This window comes from Salvelinus namaycush, unplaced genomic scaffold, assembly GCF_016432855.1.
Source record: "Salvelinus namaycush isolate Seneca unplaced genomic scaffold, SaNama_1.0 Scaffold119, whole genome shotgun sequence".
NCBI classification, from domain to species: domain Eukaryota; kingdom Metazoa; phylum Chordata; class Actinopteri; order Salmoniformes; family Salmonidae; genus Salvelinus; species Salvelinus namaycush.
In genome coordinates, this window is record NW_024057886.1 from 347,042 (window position 1) to 370,435 (window position 23,394).

At 42.2% G+C, this 23,394-nt stretch overlaps 2 protein-coding genes across 2 annotated transcripts; both read left to right on the forward strand.

Moving 5' to 3' along the window:
- Positions 1-1,032: 1,032 nt before the first annotated feature.
- On the forward strand, positions 1,033-12,921 carry LOC120036036 (NACHT, LRR and PYD domains-containing protein 3-like; the record flags this gene model as incomplete). The annotated part of the gene is given in 11 exon segments (XM_038982504.1): positions 1,033-1,058; positions 1,324-1,490; positions 1,592-3,380; positions 3,464-3,637; positions 5,625-5,798; positions 8,015-8,188; positions 8,268-8,441; positions 8,800-8,973; positions 10,026-10,072; positions 10,209-10,758; positions 12,882-12,921. Coding segments are annotated over 11 exon segments (3,489 nt in total), but the record flags the coding sequence as incomplete, so codon positions are not given.
- A 21-nt stretch (positions 12,922-12,942) lies between these two features.
- On the forward strand, positions 12,943-22,039 carry LOC120036037 (NACHT, LRR and PYD domains-containing protein 1 homolog). Its single transcript, XM_038982505.1, has 9 exons — positions 12,943-13,069; positions 13,694-13,731; positions 14,376-14,440; positions 14,573-14,787; positions 14,985-15,244; positions 16,068-16,202; positions 16,330-16,462; positions 16,564-16,593; positions 21,636-22,039. Coding segments are annotated over exons 1-9 (1,206 nt in total). The 5' UTR covers positions 12,943-13,068; the 3' UTR covers positions 21,965-22,039.
- The last annotated feature ends 1,355 nt before the right edge of the window (positions 22,040-23,394 follow it).

The window sequence follows — 23,394 nt, forward strand, 5'->3', positions numbered from 1 at the left end:
GAGTCCCATAGGGCGGCGCCCATTTGGCCCAGCGTCGTCCGGGTTAGGGGAGGGTTTGGCCGGGGGGGGGGGGCTTTACAAGTAGGCCGTCATTGTAAATAAGAATGTGTTATTAACTGACTTGCCTCGTTAAATAAACATGTTTAATGTCTGTAACGTCTACTTGAAAAATTATTATAATGTTTACTACCGTCTTTCAATATAAAGTCGAAGTCTGTAATGTCTTTTAGTTGTCTGTGTTGACCCCATGTAGACTAGCTGTTGTTATGGAGTCAGTGGGATCCAACCAGGTAGACTAGCTGTTGTTATGGAGTCAGGGGATCCAACCAGGTAGACTAGCTGTTGTTATGGAGTCAGGGGATCCAACCAGGTAGACTAGCTGTTGTTATGGAGTCAGGGGATTCAACCAGGTAGACTAGCTGTTGTTATGGAGTCAGGGGATCCAACCAGGTAGACTAGCTGTTGTTATGGAGTCAGGGGATCCAACCAGGTAGACTAGCTGTTGTTATGGAGTCAGGGGATCCAACCAGGTAGACTAGCTGTTGTTATGGAGTCAGGGGATCCAACCAGGTAGACTAGCTGTTGTTATGGAGTCAGGGGATCCAACCAGGTAGACTAGCTGTTGTTATGGAGTCAGGGGATCCAACCAGGTAGACTAGCTGTTGTTATGGAGTCAGGGGATCCAACCAGGTAGACTAGCTGTTGTTATGGAGTCAGGGGATCCAACCAGGTAGACTAGCTGTTGTTATGGAGACAGCCAATGGGGATCCAGGTCAAAGTAATAACCGATTGGACTGTTTAAATGCAACATGAAGTCTCTGTTCGAACTCTGACCACGGACAGTAAAAGTGTGGTAATTGTTAATGGTTCTTCAATGTTCAGAAATATTGACTGTTCTGTTATTTCTTATTGTAGCTGAGTGAGCTGTGACTTACATCTAAAATGAGTCTCTCTGGGGAGAGAGAGGAGGGGACCACTGCCTCTAAAATGAGTCTCTCTGGGGAGAGAGAGGAGGAGACCACTGCCTCTAAAATGACTCAAGACACCAGTTCTAAGAAGTAAGAGATGAATTGTAAAATATACATGGTTAACCTGTTATAACAGGTTAAAAATATCAAACTAATGAAAAGTGTTACAAATTACATAAAATGTAGGTCTACATCATTCATTTAAAAGGCAAAAAATGGATTTACCAATTGCAGACTGTAGCTTTATAAAGAAACCTCAGGACTTCTAGAAGTTCCACTATACTGTTGCTAAAAGGATGTAGATGAGGTATTGATGTGATAATGATGAGGTGATCTGTCTCCCTGTTTTGTTCAGTGTCCAGAAGCCCAGAGCAGAGTCCCCTACAACCAGCCTGCTATCAATGAAGAGTGATCAGCCACCTGTTTTCAGCCAGGAACCATTACCAGATGACAATAAGGAAGTGGAGAGTTTGGACAGTGAGGATGCATTAAATATCACAGACAGCCCTCTGGACAGAAGAAGTAAGACTGTATTTCATACAATATTACAAATAATGGTAAAAAGGCCCTTATAAAACACACACACAAACTTATGAGTCTCAACTCTCATTGTTTTCCTACAGGTGAAACTCTGCTGACAGTCCAACAAGACATTAAGGCTAAACTGAAACACAAGTATCAACACATATCTGAAGGAATTGGACACCATGGAAACCAAAGTCTGTTCAAGGACATCTACACAGAGCTCTACATCACAGAGGGTGGAAGTGGAGGGCTCAATAATGAACATGAGGTTAGACAGATGGAGATGGCATCCAAGAAACAAACCACACAAGAGACACCAATCAAATGCAACGACATCTTCAAGCCTTTACCTGGACAAGACAAACCTATCAGAACTGTGCTGACAAAAGGAATCGCTGGCATTGGAAAAACAATCTCTGTGCAGAAGGTGATCCTTGACTGGGCAGAGGGAAAAGCAAATCAGGACGTTCATTTCATGTTTCCTCTTCCTTTCCGTGATCTGAACCTGAAAAGGGACCAATACAGTCTGATGCAACTTCTTTCCCACTACTTCTCAGAGCTGAAAGAGATTGACAGCATTGAAGATGGTGAAACCAAAACTGTTTTCATTTTTGATGGTCTGGATGAGTGTTGACTTCCTCTAGACTTCAAAAACAATGAGAAGTGCTGTGATGTCACGAAGCCAACCTCAGTGGACGTGCTGCTGACAAACCTCATCAAGGGGAATCTGCTTCCCTCTGCTCTCCTCTGGATAACATCAAGGCCTGCAGCAGCCAATCAGATCCCTCCTGAGTGTGTTGACCAGGTGACAGAGGTACGAGGGTTCAATGATCCACAGAAGGAGGAGTATTTCAGGAAGAAAATCACTGATCAGAATCTGGCCAATGAAATCATCACCCACATGAAGACATCAAGGAGCCTCCACATCATGTGCCACATGCCAGTCTTCTGTTGGATATCAGCCACTGTCCTTGAGATGATACTGAAAGAGGCAGAGAAGGATGAAGTCCCCAAAACTCTGACCCAGATGTACTCACACTTCATACTCATCCAAATCATTGTGAAGAACAGGAAGTACAACAAAGCCACAGAGACCAACCCAAAGGAACTGTCTCAGTCAGACAAAGAGATGATCCTGAAACTGGCAAAGCTGGCTTTCCAACAGCTGCAGAAGGGCAACCTGATCTACTATGAGGAGGACCTGAGAGAGTGTGGCCTTGATGTCACAGAGGCATCAGAGTACTCAGCATTGTGTACAGAGATCTTTAAAGAAGAATCTGGGCTGTACCAAGACAAGGTCTACAGCTTTGTGCATCTGAGCATTCAGGAGTTTCTAGCAGCAGTGCATGCTTTAGAATCATGTCTGGACAAGAAGGAAAATGTTTTCTCCCCCACTAGTGATGATGAAGAGAAGGAGTCAATCCAGTTGTCTGACTTACACAGGAGCGCAGTGGACCAGGCCTTGAAAAGTAAGAATGGACACCTTGACCTGTTCCTCCGCTTCCTTCTAGGTCTCTCACTGGAGTCCAATCAGAATCTGTTACGAGGCCTTCTGACACAGACAGGAAGTACAACACAGACCAATGAGAGCACAGTTGAGTACCTTTCAGACAAGATCGAGGAGGAATCCTCACCAGAAAGGATCATCAACTTGTTTCACTGTCTGAATGAGCTTGGTTCCAACTCTCTAGTTGAAGACATGCAGACCTCCCTGCGATCAGGAACCCTTTCAGCAACAAGACTAGAACCTGACCAATGTTCAGCCCTGGCCTACCTGTTACTGATGTCAGAGGAGGTGCTGGAGGAGTTTGACCTGAAGACATACAACACATCAGAGGAAGGTTATCAGAGGTTGCTGCCGGTCGTGAAAACCTGCAAGAGAGCACTGTAAGTTCTGTTATTGAGTTGATGTTTACAGTATCATTATAATGACGGATTTGTATATCTAACAGATTATCTCCTCTCTCCAGACTGGATGGCTGTGAACTCACATATAAATCCTGTGAGACTCTGGCCTCAGCTCTGCAGACACCAAACTCCCCCCTGAGAGAACTGGACCTCAGCTATAATAACCTGGGAGACAGAGGAGTGGAGCTGCTCTGTGTTGGACTAACCAGTCCACTCTGCAACATACAGACACTTGTGTGAGTTAACTTTCTTCAGTATCCACTGTGAGTTCATATATTTTGTATGTAGTTAGTATGTGTGTGTTTTTAACATTATTTGAACATCTTGGTAAATATGCAGAAACGTACATCAAATGTGATAAATATATAAAACTAAGGTTAAATATCTTAAGTGAGTTAGTATGTTTTCAACATTGGTTAATCATGTGTACTTCCGTTTTTGTCTCTTGCTCCCTCTTAGTGAATAGGGGGCGCTGTTTTCACTTTGGGAAAAATCGTGCCCAAATTAAACGGCCTCGTACTCTGTTCTAGATCATACGATATGCATATTTTTATTACTATTGGATAGAAAACACTCTGAAGTTTCTAAAACTGTTTGAATTATATCTGTGAGTAAAACAGAACTCATTTGGCAGCAAACTTCCAAACAGGAAGTGAAAATTCTGTAAATGGGGCTCTGTGTCAGGCCTTGCCTATTCAATTGCCTTATATTTATGGATCTGTATGCAATTCATACGCATTCCACTAGATGTCAACAGGCAGTAGAATGTTGAATGGGGTGTCTAGCTTGACGTGAAACCGAATGAGAGCTTTTGGAGTGACAGGTCCGCCCTATTGGCAGTATTCAGCTGCGCACCAGAGAACACCACATTGTCTTCTGAAATGCGTTAGGTATACACGACGAAATGCGCCGTCTTGGACTTTATTGGATACATATGAGAAAAACATCATAAAGATGGATTTTCAACCGAGTTTGACCAGTTTATTCGACGTTTATTGTGACTTTTGGAATTTTTCGTTCCATGCGCGGAATTTTTCGTTCCAAGAGTTGATGGACATGTGCCCTCCACAATGCTAGCCAAAGTTGCTAATTCGACAGAAGAAATGGACATTCTAAAACAAAACAACGATTTATTGTGGAACTAGGACTCCTTGCACTACATTCTGATGGAAGATCATCAAAGGTAAGAGAATATTTATGATGTTATTTCGTATTTTTGTGGAATATGTTGGCTCCAACATGGCGGAGAATTGCTGGGCGCTGTCTCAGAATATTGCATGCTGTACTTTGTACTAAAGTTATTTTTTTAAATCTAACACAGCGGTTGCATTAAGAACCAGTGTATCTTTCATTTGCTGTACAACATGTATTTTTTAGTAAAGTTTATGATGAGTTCTTTGGTTAGATAACGTGACTGTCCAAAATATCTCCGGGCAATTTTGTGCATTATGGCTACGTATTCACAATGTAAAACCAGGATTTGTAGCTCTAAATATGCACATTTTCGAACCAACATAAATGTATTGTATAACATGGTGGTGAGCTAACATAAATATATATTGTGTTTTCACTGTAAAACACTTAAAAAATCGGAAATATTGGCTGGATTCACAAGATGTTTATCTTTCATTTGCTGTACAACATGTATTTTTCATAAATGTTTTATGATGAGTATTTACTTATTTCACGTTACTCTCTGTAATTATTCTGGCTGTTTTGGTGCTATTTGTGACGGTGGCTGCAATGTAAAACTACGATTTATACCTATAAATATGCACATTTTCGAACAAAACATAAATGTATTGTATAACATGATGTTATAAGACTGTCATCTGATGAAGTTGTTCAAAGGTTAGTGATTAATTTTATCTCTATTTGTGGGTTTTGTGAAAGCTATGTTTGCGGTGAAAACATGGCGTTGTGTGTTTGGCTATTGTGGTGAGCTAACAAAGATATATTGTGTTTTCGCTGTAAAACATTTTAAAAATCGGACATGTTGGCTGGATTCACAAGATGTTTATCTTTCATTTGCTGTATTGGACTTGTTAATGTGTGGAAGTTAAATATTTCAAAAAAATATTTTTGAATTTCGCGCGCTGGGAAGCGGAATGTTGTGGGTGTTCCGCTAGCGGAACCCCGGGGCGAGAAAGGTTAATTAATGTATCTCATTATTCTTAAAGCTTTGCATATTTAACAGTGTATCACCATATCTCCTCTCTCCAGACTGGATGGCTGTAAGCTCACATATAAATCCTGTGAGACTCTGACCTCAGCTCTGCAGACACCAAACTCCCCCCTGAGAGAACTGGACCTCAGCTACAATGACCTGGGAGACAGAGGAGTGGAGCTGCTCTGTGTTGGACTAACCAGTCCACTCTGCAACATACAGACACTTGTGTGAGTTAACTTTCTTCAGTATCCACTGTGAGTTCATATATTTTGTATGTAGTTAGTATGTGTGTGTTTTTAACATTATTTGAACATCTTGGTAAATATGCAGAAACATACATCAAATGTGATAAATATATCAAACTATATCAAGGTTAAATATCTTGAGTGAGTTTGTGTTTTTAGAAAAAATATAAACTACTGGAACCAAGACTTCAAAATAACTGATATTGGAACAAGATGGAGGGAATGTTGGAACATAAATAACACAATTACAGTTAACAAGAATGTATGTTTAATCCAGTACAAACTAATGTATAGAATTTATTACACAAGACAACATTCACAAATTCTACAGCACAACGACAGAGTCGTGTCTTAAGTATAAAACTAACATTGAGTCAATAATTCATGCTTTCTGGGAATGCTATAATTCCAAAAGTTATGGGCGGAGTTAGAAGTTGTCTGTCAGAAGTATTACAACGGAAACATACTTTTAATCCGTCTTTCTGCATATTTCATGACATGGCATATGGGGGGTGTAGTGAGATACCCGATGTCGTGTCTTTACAATGGATTATATGATATATAACATGCTATTTTATCAAATCAATTCTCTGTAATTAATATTACCTGATTAAACTAATCATGTAAATGTAATTAACTAGGAAGTTGGGGCACCACGGAAGAATGTTTATAGAGCTGTTGTCTTCCGAATAAACTGATATGATGACTGGTTACACAAAGAAAGGGGTTGGGTTTGAATGAAAGAGCGGGAAGACTGAGGAACAAATGGATTGGGTCTCTATCGGTCCTCATGAAGCTATGCTATCGTAAATACAGAATCTTATGCATTCTAAATAACCGCCCATTCGGAAAAGGATAATGCAAGAAATATATTTACTCTGAGCTGCGCTTCGATAGATTGGTCGAAGATGGAAGGCTGGGTGGTGCAGCAGAGATCTCCTTTGTCCTTTGAATAATATTTCTGGGCTGATACGTTGTAGTCTGTCGTCTTGTGGTAGAACGGATACGTTGTAGTACCCTGTCTTTCTGAAGATATTGTTCGTCCTTTCCTAGGCCACGCAAGTTTACAGCTGCTGCTGCTAACTCGACGTCTAGGATGTATCACGTCTTTAGTGAATAAGAGTTCAAAGTTCATACCAAGTTGCCATCCTAAGCTCATGCTATATTCTGGCTGGTATAGTCGAAATTCATCCTTCCAGCGTGGCGATCGTCACCTCCACTTTGAAATTCGCCCTTCTAAACGTATGGACATCAGTCCTCACGTCATTGGGAACACAATGTTAATTTCGTTAGGTTGTAGTCGTTCAACCATTCGCAACCAGAGCTCACGCTGAGGTTGGCTTAGTTCGCCGTGAATTGGGGTTTATAGAAATGTAGAAAAGGGGTTTGTTCATCATTTCCAACCAATGCCTGTTGACGTGGGTGTGGCCACTGATTGAGCATATTTTACTTATGAAAACAGTTCTCTCGCTTTAAAAACTAAAATTACATTTAATCATTTCACAAATAGTTTCATATTTAAATATTTAAATTGCACAACAATTCCATGTGGATCTGATAACTAGAACGTGTAGACTTTCCAAGATACAGTTTGTCATCCTGTCATCAGTAATAATGTCTCAGACGACAACTGATCTGACATCATATTCTTTAAGTACCAACGGACACTTTCAACTGGTTGGATTACAGAAATATTGTTCCGTTCCCAACCTTTTGATGTTACCATACTCTCTCTATGTTAACAAAGGGCTTTCCAAGAGTCCATTCTGTAGAGTAGAGAGAGAAAAGGGGTTAAGGTATTTATGGGGGTCATAAACCTCACCAATAGGGCAACGTCATGACACCGATGAGCTGGACGATTCTCTTCTCATCATTCATCTTGTAAAAACTAATACAAAAAATATATGAAGGGTCGAAAAAAGTATGTTTTTAACATTGGTTAATCATGTGGGGAGGCAGGTATCCTAGTGGTTAGAGCGTTGGACTTGTAACCGAAAGGTTGCTAGATTGAATCCCCGAGCTGGTAAAAATCTGTCCTTCTGCCCCTGAACAAAACACTGTTCCTAGGCCGTCATTGAAAATAAGAATTTGTTCTTTACTGACTTGCCTAGTTAAATAAAGGTTAAATAACAATTGTCTTAATGCATCTCATTATTCTTAAAGCTTTGAATATTTAAGTGTATATCTCCTCTCTCCAGACTAGCTGGCTGTGAACTCACATATAAATCCTGTGAGACTCTGGCCTCAGCTCTGCAGACACCAAACTCCCCCCTGAGAGAACTGAACATCAGCAACAATGACCTGGGAGACAGAGGAGTGGAGCTGCTCTGTGTTGGACTAACCAGTCCACTCTGCAACATACAGACACTTGTGTGAGTTAAATATCTTCAGTATGAGTTATTATGTGGATGTTTTAAACATGTGTTAATCATGTGCTCTTCTGCCCACTAGTCTGGGTCAGTGTGGTCTGACAGAGGGTTGCTGTTCAGATCTGGCCTCTGTCCTGAGTTCACCCAACTCACAACTGAAACAACTGGAGCTGAGAGACAATGACCTGCAGGACTCAGGAGTTACACTGCTGTCTGCTGGACTGGAGGATCCAGACTGTAAACTACACACACTGGGGTAAGTACATCTGTTTCAGTCAGGTCTGTACTGAGCTGAGTTACACTGCTGTCTGCTGGACTGGAGGATCCAGACTGTAAACTACACACACTGGGGTAAGTACATCTGTTTCAGTCAGGTCGGTACTGAGCTGAGTTACACTGCTGTCTGCTGGACTGGAGGATCCAGACTGTAAACTACACACACTGGGGTAAGTACAGCTGTTTCAGTCAGGTCAGTGCTGAGTTTAGTAAAACAAATACTCTGAAAATCTGATGTTTCATGACAATGTTTGTGTCATGGACAAATGTATGGGTGTCCTACAAGATGATTGATACCAGTACACCAACCTAGACAGCTGTTGTGTGTCTCTCTGTAGGCTGTCTGGCTGTCTGGTCACAGAGGAGGGCTGTGCTGCTCTGTCTTCAGCTCTGAGGTCAAACCCCTCCCACCTGAAAGAGCTGGACCTGAGCTACAATCACCCAGGAGACTCTGCAGGGGGACTGCTTTCAGCTGCTCTGGTGGATCCCACATATAAACTGATGAAGCTGAAGTAAGTCAGAATAGATGTCCTAATAGTGTGAGCAGCGGTTGTGTCATATGTAGTGTAGTAGGGTCAGTAACATGAGGACATGATGGTAGAATTAAGGGGAAGTTTACTCAGCAGGCTGAGCACTCCAACACAGCATACATCATCACCACATGAATACTCTTCTTCTGCATCTCTGATATCCTGTTGGAATTGTACTCTGTTCTGTATGCAGGATAGAATACCTGTATGTCTCTAGTAATGAATTGTACTCCGTTCTGTATGAAGTAGGTAGGATAGAATACCTGTATGTCTCTAGTAATGAATTGTACTCCGTTCTGTATGCAGTAGGTAGGATAGAATACCTGTATGTCTCTAGTAATGAATTGTACTCTGTTCTGTATGCAGTAGGTAGGATAGAATACCTGTATGTCTCTAGTAATGAATTGTACTCTGTTCTGTATGCAGTAGGTAGGATAGAATACCTGTATGTTTCTAGTAATGAATTGTACTCCATCCTGTATGCAGTAGGTAGGATAGAATACCTGTATGTCTCTAGTAATGAATTGTACTCCGTTCTGTATGCAGTAGGTAGGATAGAATACCTGTATGTCTCTAGTAATGAATTGTACTCCGTTCTGTATGCAGTAGGTAGGATAGAATACCTGTATGTCTCTAGTAATGAATTGTACTCCATTCTGTATGCAGTAGGTAGGATAGAATACCTGTATGTCTCTAGTAATGAATTGTACTCTGTTCTGTATGCAGTAGGTAGGATAGAATACCTGTATGTTTCTAGTAATGAATTGTACTCTGTTCCGTATACAGTAGGTAGGATAGAATACCTGTATGTCTCTAGTAATGAATTGTACTCCGTTCTGTATGCAGTAGGTAGGATAGAATACCAGTAGGTCTCTAGTAATGAATTGTACTCCGTTCTGTATGCAGTAGGTAGGATAGAATACCTGTATGTCTCTAGTAATGAACTTGGATTGTGCACCAGAACACAACAATATGGTTTAAATGTTGACTGCTTTATTAGGTCTTTGTCAGTCAATAACCTGTTTCTCCTACAGTGTGGATCATGGTGGAGAGTGCAGGCTGAAATCAGGGCTGAGGAAATGTAAGTCTCTTTAATCCTAATTAACTGCATATTCAGAACGATAGTAACGTAGTAACTAATCAATACTTGTTCTGTACCTACAAAACAACATTTTATATGAAGATGTGGTTTGATTAAACTCTCCTTTTGTCTACAGATGCCTGTCATCTCACCCTGGACCCAGATACAGCAAACCCAAACCTGATACTGTCTGAGGGGAACAGGAAGGTGAAACGGGTGGTGGAGGAGCAGCATTATGAAGACCATCCAGACAGATTTGACTGTCTTTACCAAGTTCTCTGCAAAGAAGGCTTATCTGGGTGTCGTTATTACTGGGAGGTGGAGAGGGATGGTGCCATGGCTGACATTGGTGTGGTGTACGAAGGACTGAAGAGGAAGGGAGTGGAGGAAGACAATTGGATTGGCGATAATAGGAAGTCCTGGAGTTTACTCTGCTCTCACAGTGGTTATCTCTTTTACCATGCTGGAGTCCGTAGCAGAATCATCCCTGGTACTGATTCTAACAGAGTTGGAGTGTATCTGGACTGGCCAGCTGGTACTTTGTCCTTCTATAGTGTGTCCTCCTCTGGTACACTGACACACCTTTACACAGAACACACCACATTCACTGAACCCCTCTATCCTGGGTTTGGGGTTTACTCCTCCTCAGTGACCCTGTGTCAGATAGATGACCAACACATTCAGAGGTGAGTGTTTTAATGTGTTCTGTTGGACCTACAGACAGTTAGATTAGTAGTAGTGGTGTGTTTTAATGTGTTCTGTTGGACCTACAGACAGTTAGATTAGTAGTAGTGGTGTGTTTTAATGTGTTCTGTTGGACCTACAGACAGTTAGATTAGTAGTAGTGGTGTGTTTTAATGTGTTCTGTTGGACCTACAGACAGTTAGATTAGTAGTAATGGTGTGTTTTAATGTGTTCTGTTGGACCTACAGACAGTTAGATTAGTAGTAATGGTGTGTTTTAATGTGTTCTGTTGGACCTACAGACAGTTAGATTAGTAATGGTGTGTTTTAATGTGTTCTGTTGGACCTACAGACAGTTAGATTAGTAGTAGTGGTCTGTTTTAATGTGTTCTGTTGGACCTACAGACAGTTAGATTAGTAGTAGTGGTGTGTTTTAATGTGTTCTGTTGGACCTACAGACAGTTAGATTAGTAGTAGTGGTGTGTTTTAATGTGTTCTGTTGGACCTACAGACAGTTAGATTAGTAGTAGTGGTGTGTTTTAATGTGTTCTGTTGGACCTACAGACAGTTAGATTAGTAGTGTGTTTTAATGTGTTCTGTTGGACCTACAGACAGTTAGATTAGTAGTGTGTTTTAATGTGTTCTGTTGGACCTACAGACAGTTAGATTAGTAGTAGTGGTGTGTTTTAATGTGTTCTGTTGGACCTACAGACAGTTAGATTAGTAGTAGTGGTGTGTTTTAATGTGTTCTGTTGGACCTACAGACAGTTAGATTAGTAGTAGTGGTGTGTTTTAATGTGTTCTGTTGGACCTACAGACAGTTGGATTAGTAGTAGTGGTGTGTTTTAATGTGTTCTGTTGGACCTACAGACAGTTAGATTAGTAGTAGTGGTGTGTTTTAATGTGTTCTGTTGGACCTACAGACAGTTAGATTAGTAGTAGTGGTGTGTTTTAATGTGTTCTGTTGGACCTACAGACAGTTAGATTAGTAGTAGTGGTGTGTTTTAATGTGTTCTGTTGGACCTACAGACAGTTAGATTAGTAGTAGTGGTGTGTTTTAATGTGTTCTGTTGGACCTACAGACAGTTAGATTAGTAGTAGTGGTGTGTTTTAATGGGTTCTGTTGGACCTACAGACAGTTAGATTAGTAGTAGTGGTGTGTTTTAATGTGTTCTGGTGGACCTACAGACAGTTAGATTAGTAGTAGTGGTGTGTTTTAATGTGTTCTGTTGGACCTACAGACAGTTAGATTAGTAGTAGTGGTGTGTTTTAATGGGTTCTGTTGGACCTACAGACAGTTAGATTAGTAGTAGTGGTGTGTTTTAATGTGTTCTGTTGGACCTACAGACAGTTAGATTAGTAGTAGTGGTGTGTTTTAATGTGTTCTGTTGGACCTACAGACAGTTAGATTAGTAGTAGTGGTGTGTTTTAATGTGTTCTGTTGGACCTACAGACAGTTAGATTATTAGTAGTGGTGTGTTTTAATGTGTTATTTTAGAGTCAGTCTCACTCTAACCACTAGAGGGCATCAGAACCTGTTGAATAGGACAGCCTCACTGTAATGTCAGTCTCACTCACGTGTAGGTCTCAATTTTGTGTCACAAGCACAGTGCAGTGTATTGAGGGGGGAAGAGTGTGTGTAACTCATGATACCTGGTGACTTCACATCTCTAGGGGGGAATGTAACTCATGATACCTGGTGACTTCACATCTCTAGGGGGGAATGTAACTCATGATACCTGGTGACTTCACATCTCTAGGGGGGTGTGTAACTCATGATACCTGGTGACTTCACATCTCTAGGGGGGAATGTAACTCATGATACCTGGTGACTTCACATCTCTAGGGGGGAATGTAACTCATGATACCTGGTGACGTCACATCTCTAGGGGCTTTCATCAAGATAAACAATGTCACCTGTAATGTCACCATCAGTATTGGCTTTATGGAAGGTGACATAGTGGGTTATGTCACATTTAGGCAATGCACCCTATACAGGAAGCTGTTCTGTCACCCTTTATACACACTTTGTATTGCTTATGAAGACCGTAATGTATGCTATACCAAGCCTTTATAAGTTGTATTTAGTTTAATCACAGTCTATCCTTCTGCTTTACCAACACCAGAGACCATGGTGGAGAGAGTTGTATCAAGCCTGGACCTGAGAACACCAGAGACCATGGTGGAGAGTGTTGGATCAAGCCTGGACCTGAGGACACCAGAGACCATGGTGGAGAGTGTTGGATCAAGCCTGGACCTGAGGACACCAGAGACCATGGTGGAGAGTGTTGGATCAAGTCTGGACCTGAGAAAAGTGAGTGTTAACTGATAATTGTTTTCAAACCGAAATACGATGAAAGAGTTCATTATACTTGAGTCCCAGGAAAGGAACACAATCATGATCTATTTGGTCAAAACAAACTTAAAGGTAGAGTCAGCGATTCTGACGTAGATGCACAAAGTAAACAACATAGTGGGTCAATTTCCACAACAACTAAGAACGTTGGAACGCAAGGCTAAACTTCTCTGTTTTAGTCCCGTGGCTACCACTCTGTAAGAGAGTGAAGAGAACTCTTGCACATGGGCAGATACTGTGTGTGACTGTGTGAGAGAGAAGTCGGGCATCTTGCTCATCACAATATCTGTGGTGCTGCTCGTACAACATCATTTAGCTGACTCTACCTTAAAGCTCTCATCCTAGGATCTACCAGAAATCAGACCCCAACATCTACAAAACATGGACCAGAACGATGTTGTTTCCTGCTTCCACAAACATTCATTAATATAACACTAATGTCAGATTATGGTATGCTAATGAGTGTACATTCAGAGACTGTTGCTTAGTTATATTCATTTATATTACAAGTCTATTTAATAATTATTCATTCATTATTACATGAGATTGTCCTTTTTAAATAACAACTACTTTTGACTTCAGTGATTCCTCAGAGCTGTAAGACTTGTGACCATGTTGAGGTAAGTCATAATGTCAATTCTTACTTTTACATACCTGCAGGAGTCAGGCACAGTCTCAACGCCAGGTGTGTACTGACCAACCGTTCATACTGGGATATAGACAGTCCTGTGTTCTGCTTTAGTAATATAAACACAGTCTCAAAGCCAGGTGTGTACTGACCAACCATTCATACTGGGATAGAGACAGTCCTGTGTTCTGCTTTAGTAATATAAACACAGTCTCAAAGCCAGGTGTGTAGTGACCAACCATTCATACTGGGATAGAGACAGTCCTGTGTTCTGCTTTAGTAATATAAACACAGTCTCAAAGCCAGGTGTGTAGTGACCAACCATTCATACTGGGATAGAGACAGTCCTGTGTTCTGCTTGTAGGCATGCAGGATTTTAGCTGTTGTCACCTTTGTTCATTAAACAGTGTAATCAATATATCACCAGCATTCCATGTAACATTGAATAAATACATTAGATAAATGACTGTTTATTTTATGGGCCAGTTTCCCGGACACAGATTAAGCCTAGTCCTGGACCTTAAAGAACTTTCTATTGAAACTTCCATTGAGCATGCTTTTAGTCCAGCACTAGACTCAATCTGTGTCCAGGAAACAGGCCCCATATGTATTATTGACATGTTTGTCCTTGTTCAGGACTCCACACACTGGCTTCAGATTGAACCCTTGACTTCCACTGTCCAGGGAGTGACAATGTTCAGGTAAAATAACTACTTTTAACATTTCATTCCACCTGCTAGTGTATTTCCCCATTACCTTTGGGAATAGTCTTCTAATCCAACCTCTCCATTTGACCATTGACCCTCTCTACCATATCTTGTTGTTGCCCTCAGACACAGGACACCCAAAGGGAGTTATGAGTGCACAGTGTCTGGGCTCCGCTGGCTGTGTGAGAGAGATGTCATCCTGAAGTATCACTTCAGGAACTGGGAACCCTACAGTCAACTTCTGAAAGACATGCAGTACACACAAGGTGGTCCATTGCTGGACATCACTATGGAGTTAGGTGAACTGGAGGAAGTTCATCTGCCACACTTTGTCTGTTTAGGTAAAACCATATAGAAATAGTATTCAGAAAGACATTTCCATGTAACTTTGTTTCACTTCCTGAATTAATGAATTAACTATTCTGGGAGTTTGAGTTTACTGTGATCTGGTACTGCATATTCTTTGTGTTTTAGTTTTGTAATATATTGTAATAATACAATATTTGTCTTTCTGTCTCCTTTGTATTGTGTTGTTCAGGGACCAACCCTTCCCTGAGGAATGAGATGAAGATTCTTCATGTAGAGGAACATGGAGTGTCTTTAGAGGAAGTGCATGAGGTCACCAGATTCCATGCTAAGGTTCTCCATCCCAAGTTCTCAGCTATCTCTGTTATACTGAGCTATATCTTTTCATGGAACGTAGATGTCCACTGTGACGTGGTCCTCTATATGGCAGTAAAAAGGTCAACAGTAATTTCAAGGCTGTACCTGCTCCTCAGAAACTCCAGTCAGAAAGAGGTGAGGCACTATCATTGAAGTGACAACAGTATGTTTAAACTTACTGAAGGAAAGCTGATAGTTTGTTGAAAATCTCTAGATTAGAAAGACAACATGCAGCTCTGTGAGAAATATATTTCTGTCTCATTCATTTGAAGAGCCAGTAGACGGCACACTTCTCTCTGGGCGAAGGAGATCCCATTGCCCCGGGGCAGTGAAGGGGACATAGCCCCGGGGCAGTGAAGGGGACATAGCCCCGGGGCAGTGAAGGGGACATAGCCCCGGGGCAGTGAAGGGGACATAGCCCCGGGGCAGTGAAGGGGACATTGCCCCGGGGCAGTGAAGGGGACATTGCCCCGGGGCAGTGAAGGGGACATTGCCCCGGGGCAGTGAAGGGGACATTGCCCCGGGGCAGTGAAGGGGACATTGCCCTGTATTAGCGTGCTGTCTTTCACATGGGACGCTAAACAGGTGTCCTGACTCTCTGTGGTCACTAAAGATCCCATGGCACTTATTGTAAGAGTAGGGGTGTTCACCCGGTGTCCTGGCTAAACTCCCAATCTGACCCTCATACCATCATGGCAACCTAATCATCCTCAGCTTCCAATTGGCTCATTTTCCCCCTCTCCTATGCCCTGTAACTCTTCCCCAGGTCGTTGCTGTAAAAGAGAATCTCTTCTCAGTCAACTTACCTGGTACACCTTTAAAATAATATCCTGGTAAAATAGGGATAGTAAATCAATAACGATTGTGTTGACAAAAATTGATTGCTCAGTGAGCTGCATGTTGTGTGAATTATGAGACTACATTGTTCTGACTGACTACTACATTGCTCATTTTGTAGGCTGTTCAGGAACGGGAGAAAAATCAGGTATCCCAAGGATATTCAGAATTTCTCCTGCCAAGTCCAAACGGGTCCTTAAAGCTGAACAGTTGGTTTGCGCTCAAGAATCCCCACTCCACTTCCATCTATCCAGAGGTGCAGTTTTATCAGGCTGAGGACATGAATCTGTCATATTGTATATGAATAACAGGAATATCATTCTATTTCACTCTTTCTCTCTCTGTCTGTTGTCTCAATCGTTGCACCATATGGCCTCCTACAGAAGATTCAGCTGTTACCTGCAGACACCACACCAAGCTGTTGTCAGATGATTATGGGAAACACAGGGGTTGACATTGAGATGGAGTTAATCGGGGATGATGAGAGGACAGTATGGAAATCAGTGGTATCAAAAGGTAAGAAATACTAGACATGAACAGTATGTCAATCATCAATGTCCTTTTCTAACAGATGCTATTAACATGTTTTATAATATATTCTCTTGTTTGTTTTTCAGATGTATACAGCAAAGACTATCATCCAACAGGTAAGTTTGTTTTTGTGGACGAGGTTACAAAGATAACGTCTCTTCAAGTTGTGATGAAGAACACTGATGAAGGTCTTCATGAGTCATGTTCAGTGGGGTGTTGAAGGGCGTCATGAGTCGTGTTCAGTGGGGTGATGAAGGGCGTCATGAGTCATGTTCAGTGGGGTGTTGAAGGGCGTCATGAGTCATGTTCAGTGGGGTGATGAAGGTCTTCATGAGTCGTGTTCAGTGGGGTGATGCAGGTCTTCATGAGTCGTGTTCAGTGGGGTGATGAAGGTCTTCATGAGTCGTGTTCAGTGGGGTGATGAATGTCTTCATGAGTCGTGTTCAGTGGGGTGATGAAGGTCTTCATGAGTCATGTTCAGTGGGGTGATGAAGGTCTTCATGAGTCGTGTTCAGTGGGGTGATGAAGGTCTTCATGAGTCGTGTTCAGTGGGGTGATGAAGGTCTTCATGAGTCGTGTTCAGTGGGGTGATGCAGGTCTTCATGAGTCGTGTTCAGTGGGGTGATGAAGGTCTTCATGAGTCGTGTTCAGTGGGGTGATGAATGTCTTCATGAGTCGTGTTCAGTGGGGTGATGAAGGTCTTCATGAGTCATGTTCAGTGGGGTGATGAAGGTCTTCATGAGTCGTGTTCAGTGGGGTGATGAAGGTCTTCATGAGTCGTGTTCAGTGGGGTGATGGTCTTCATGAGTCGTGTTCAGTGGGGTGATGAAGGTCTTCATGAGTTGTGTTCAGTGGGGTGATGAAGGTCGTCATGAGTCGTGTTCAGTGGGGTGATGAAGGTCTTCATGAGTAATGTTCAGTGGGGTGATGAAGGTCTTCATGAGTCATGTTCAGTGGGGTGATGAAGGTCTTCATGAGTCGTGTTCAGTGGGGTGATGAAGGTCTTCATGAGTCATGTTCAGCGGGGTGATAAAGGTCTTCATGAGTCGTGTTCAGTGGGGTGATGAAGGTCTTCATGAGTCATGTTCAGTGGGGTGATGAAGGTCTTCATGAGTCATGTTCAGTGGGGTGATGAAGGGCGTCATGAGTCGTGTTCAGTGGGGTGATGAAGGTCTTCATGAGTCATGTTCAGTGGGGTGATGAAGGGCGTCATGAGTCGTGTTCAGTGGGGTGATGAAGGTCTTCATGAGTCATTTTCAGTGGGGTGATGAAGGGAGTCATGTTCAGTGGGGTGTAATGATATAGAACATTCAGACAGAAATACAGAGCCTTGCAAAAGTATCTGCATCACATTTCATTGTGTTACAAAGTGGGATTAAAAAGGATTTCATTGGAATTTCTTGTCAAGTCTACACAAAATACTCAGTAATGTCAAAATGGAATAATATATATATTTATTTTAGATTGATATAAATTAAATTCCTAAAATATAGTTGTTCCATAAGTATTCATCTCCCTGAATCAATACATGTTAGCGTCATGAGTCATGTTCAGTGGGGTGATGAAGGTCTTCATGAGTCATGTTCAGTGGGGTGATGAAGGTCTTCATGAGTCATGTTCAGTGGGGTGATGAAGGTCTTCATGAGTCATGTTCAGCGGGGTGATTGGTAAATCACCTTGGCAGCCATTACAACTGTGCATCTTGGGTAAGTCTCTAAGAGCTTTGCACACCTGGATTGTACAATATTAGCCCATTATTATTTTCATAATTCTTCAAGCTCTTTCAAAATGTTGGGGATCATGGCTAGACAGCCATTTTCAAGTCTTGCCATAGATTTTCAAGCAGATTTAATTTTAACTCGGCCACTTAGGAACATTCACTGTCTTCTTGGTAAGCAACTCCAGTGTAGATTTGGCTTTGTGTTGTAGGTTATTGTCCTGCTGAAAGGTGAATTCCTCCCCCAGTCCCTGGTGTAAAGCAGACTGAAGCAGGTTTTCCTCTAGGAGTTTGTTTGTTCTTAGCTCTGTTCCGTTTCTTTTTATCCTGAAAAACTCCCCAGTGTTTGCCGATGTCAAGCATACCCATACCATGATGCAGCCACCACCATGCTTGAAAATAAGGAGGCAGTTACTCAGTGATGTGTTGTGTTGGATTTGCCCCAAACATAAGACTTTGCATTTAGACCAAAAAGCGTCTTCCTTTGTAGACGTTTTGTTATGCAGTATTACTTTAGTACATTGTTGCATATATTTGTATTCTTCTTTTCACTCAGTCGTTTTAGTCGTTATTGTGGAGTCACTACAATGTTGTTGATCCATCCTCAGTTTTCTCCCATCACAGACATTTGAAGTCTGTAACTGTTTTAAATTCACCAATGTCCTGGTGACATCACTAAGCAGTTTCCTTCCTCTTCTGCAGCTCAGTTCAGAAGGACGACTGTATCGTTGTGTCTATGTGGTTTAATATGTAATCCACAGCATCATTATTAACTTGACCACACTTAAAGAGATATTAAATGTCTGATTTGTTATTGTTACCCATCTACCAATCACTGCCCTTCTTTAAGAGGGTTTCAAAAAGATCCCTGGTCTTTGTATATAGTTGAATCTGTGCTTGAAATGCGTTACTTGACTGAGGGACCTTCCAGATGATGTATGTATGGTGGACAGGTCCACTTTGACATTACAGAGTATTTTCAGTAGATTGTTGACAAAACATTAAATTAAATCCATTTTAATCCCACTAGGTAACACAATAGAGAAAAGGGGTGTGAATATTTTTGCACGGCTCTGTATGTTATGTAGAATAGACAATCGTGTCAGCCAGGGTAGGCGTCAATTCCAAATAAATCCGTCAATTCAGGAAGTAAAGTGAAATTCCAATTCAATAACTGGAAAAGGGGCATCTATTTCCAATGACTTCTTGTTAATAAACCTAATAAGAAAAAGTATTCATTTCAAAAGTGTTTAATTTTTTTTATTGACTGACTTTATTTTGAATTGACTACAATAAATTAATTAATTAATATCAGAGGAAAGTTAACTGGAGAGACTGCAAGATGTAGAAACAGCTGCTGTTAACCCTAAAGACATATTCATTTAATTGACCCCCTTTCAGCATTAACATTCCCTGGCATGCCTGCTGAGGAGATTCTGAAGACACACTGGGACAAAATCGTTCAGGGAGCCACAAACCCAATGCCAATAGCAGATTATCTGTTGTCAAAGAGCATGATTGGTAAAGAAGAGTACTCCAGAATAAAAGCTATAGAACCTAAACAGGAACAAATGAGAGAACTACTGATTGCAGTCCACCCTAAAGGACCGTTCATCTTTGCCTCGATCCTGACTAGTCTCCCAGTCCCTGAAAAACATCCCCACAGCATGATGCTGCCACCACCATGCTTCACCGTAGGGATGGTGCCAGGTTTCCTCCAGATGTGACGCTTGGCATTCAGGCCAAAGAGTTCAATCTTGGTTTCATCATACCAGAGAATTTTGTTTCACATGGTCTGAGAGTCCTTTAGGTGCCTTTTGGCAAACTCCATTCAGGCTGTCATGTGCTTTTTACTGAGGAGTGGCTTCCGTCAGGCCACTACCATAAAGGCCTGTTTGGTGGAGTGCTGCAGAGATGGTTGTCTTTCTGGAAGGTTCTCCCATCTCCACAGAGGAACTCTGGAGCTCTGTCAGAGTGACCATTGGGTTCTTGGTCACCTCCCTGACCAAGGCCCTTCTCCCTTGATTGCTCAGTTTGGCTGGGCAGCCAGCTCTAGGAAGAGTCTTGGTGGTTCCAAACTCCTTCCATTTAAGAATGATGGAGGCCACTGTGTTCTTGGGGACCTTCAATGCTGCAGAAATTTTTCGGTACCCTTCCCCAGATCTGGGCCTCGACATAATCCTGTCTCGGAGCGCTACAGACAATTCCTTCAACCTCATGGTTTGGTTATTGCGCTGACATGCACTGTCAACTGTGGGACCTTATATAGACAGGAGTATGTCTTTCCAAATCATGTCCAATCAATTGAAATTACCACAGGTGGACTCCAATCAAGTTGTAGAAACATCTGAAGGATGATCAATGGAAACGGGATGCACCTGAGCTCAATTTCGAGTCTCATAGCAAAGAGTCTGAATACTTATGTAAATAAGGTTCTGTTTATTTTTAATACATTTGTAAACATTTGCAAAAATCTGTTTTCACTTTGTCAGTATGGGGTGTTGTGTGTAGATTGATGAGGGAAAACATTTATTTAATCAATTTTAGAATAAGGCTGTAACGTAAGAAAATGTGGAAAAAGTCAAGGAGTCTGAATAGTTTCTGAATGTACTGTACAAACCAATGGCATGAGGGCCAGTCAACATGGTTTACTGTAGGACCTGGACTAGTGCAGATTAGTAAAAGGCTGACTTCAAGAACAATGACATCTCCTCCAGGACTTGATGTAAATTATCCTGGTTCTGAATGCCCCAATGACATCTCCTCCAGGACTTGATATAGATTAGCCTGGTTCTGAATGACCCAATGACATCTCCTCCAGGACTTGATGTAGATTAGCCTGGTTCTGAATGACCCAATGACATCTCCTCCAGGACTTGATGTAAATTATCCTGGTTCTGAATGCCCCAATGACATCTCCTCCAGGACTTGATATAGATTAGCCTGGTTCTGAATGACCCAATGACATCTCCTCCAGGACTTGATGTAGATTAGCCTGGTTCTGAATGACCCAATGACATCTCCTCCAGGACTTGATGTAGATTAGCCTGGTTCTGAATGACCCAATGACATCTCCTCCAGGACTTGATGTAGATTAGCCTGGTTCTGAATGACCCAATGACATCTCCTCCAGGACGTGATGTAGATTAGTCTGGTTCTGAATGACCCAATGACATCTCCTCCAGGACTTGATGTAGATTAGCCTGGTTCTGAATGACCCAATGACATCTCCTCCAGGACTTGATATAGATTAGCCTGGTTCTGAATGACCCAGCCTGTTTTTCTATGTCTGTGAAACCGTCCTAAATGTCAATGTGATATGTTCAGGTCATTATTGTAAAATATAATGTTTTCTCAGTACTTTTATTTTAGGAGTCTGCTTCTAAATGACTGAAATATAAAATGTACAAATGTCGTTATGTTGTAACCTGACTCTCTCAGGTGCTGTGTCGGGGGCAGGGCGTCCGGCTGAGAGCAGTCTGACTGGTCCTCCAGAGCTGCGTTCTGTACGGAGAGAGTTTGCGAAACGAGTATCAGGACCTGTCCTGAATGGACTGCTGGACGGACTCCTGCAACACACAGTCATCAACCAGGAGGAAATGGAGTCAGTGAAGGTGATCGCTGAGAGGGCAGAGAAGGCACGTGACATCATCGACATGGTGTTGAGAAAAGGAACTGAGTCATGTTCCAGGATGATCAACCTTCTTGGGGAGCTGGACCCTTATCTTTGTTCACAGCTTCAGATCAACAGTGTTGGGGTACCAACCTAATGGTAGAATGGATAGTAACAGTGTTGGGGTACCAACCTAATGGTAGAATGGATAGTAACAGTGTTGGGGTACCATCCTAATGGTAGAATGGATAGTAACAGTGTTGGGGTACCAACCTAATGGTAGAATGGATAGTAACAGTGTTGGGGTACCAACCTAATGGTAGAATGGATAGTAACAGTGTTGGGGTCCCAAGCTAATGGTAGAATGGATAGTAACAGTGCTGGGGTACCAACCTAATGGTAGAATGGATAGTAACAGTGTTGGGGTACCAACCTAATGGTAGAATGGATAGTAACAGTGTTGGGGGTACCAACCTAATGGTAGAATGGATAGTAACAGTGTTGGGGTACCAACCTAATGGTAGAATGGATAGTAACAGTGTTGGGGTACCAACCTAATGGTAGAATGGATAGTAACAGTGTTGGGGTACCAACCTAATGGTAGAATGGATAGTAACAGTGTTGGGGTACCAACCTAATGGTAGAATGGATAGTAACAGTGTTGGGGTGCCAACCTAATGGTAGAATGGATAGTAACAGTGTTGGGGTCCCAACCTAATGGTAGAATGGATAGTAACAGTGTTGGGGTCCCAACCTAATGGTAGAATGGATAGTAACAGTGTTGGGGGTACCAACCTAATGGTAGAATGGATAGTAACAGTGTTGGGGTCCCAACCTAATGGTAGAATGGATAGTAACAGTGTTGGGGTACCAACCTAATGGTAGAATGGATAGTAACAGTGTTGGGGTACCAACCTAATGGTAGAATGGATAGTAACAGTGTTGGGGTACCATCCTAATGGTAGAATGGATAGTAACAGAGCTGGGGTACCAACCTAATGGTGGCTTGACATGGCACACAACTATTGGTTGATGCAATGTGGCGTGTCAATTGTAGGCGGCCTCGTACGAATTCAGTGGGCAGCGCTGCAGAGGAGCTCAGCATTTCTTCCATTTTATCCAGCCGAGACCGTTTTATCCAGCCGAGACCGTTTTATCCAGCCGAGAGCGTTTTATCCAGCCGAGTTTGTTTTATCCAGCCGAGGTTGTTTTATCCAGCCGAGAGCGTTTTATCCAGCCAAGAGCGTTTTATCCAGCCGAGAGCGTTTTATCCAGCCGAGAGCGTTTTATCCAGCCGAGAGCGTTTTATCCAGCCGAGGTTGTTTTATCCAGCCGAGGGCGTTTTATCCAGCCGAGGGCGTTTTATCCAGCCGAGGGCGTTTTATCCAGCCGAGGGCGTTTTATCCAGCCGAGGGCGTTTTATCCAGCCGAGGGCGTTTTATCCAGCCGAGGGCGTTTTATCCAGCCGAGGGCGTTTTATCCAGCCGAGGGCGTTTCATCCAGCCGAGGCCGTTTATTTCTGCCTCTGACTGCCATCATCCTATACAGAGCCCAGCGTATCTTCTCTGCCGGCAACACTACAGCAGC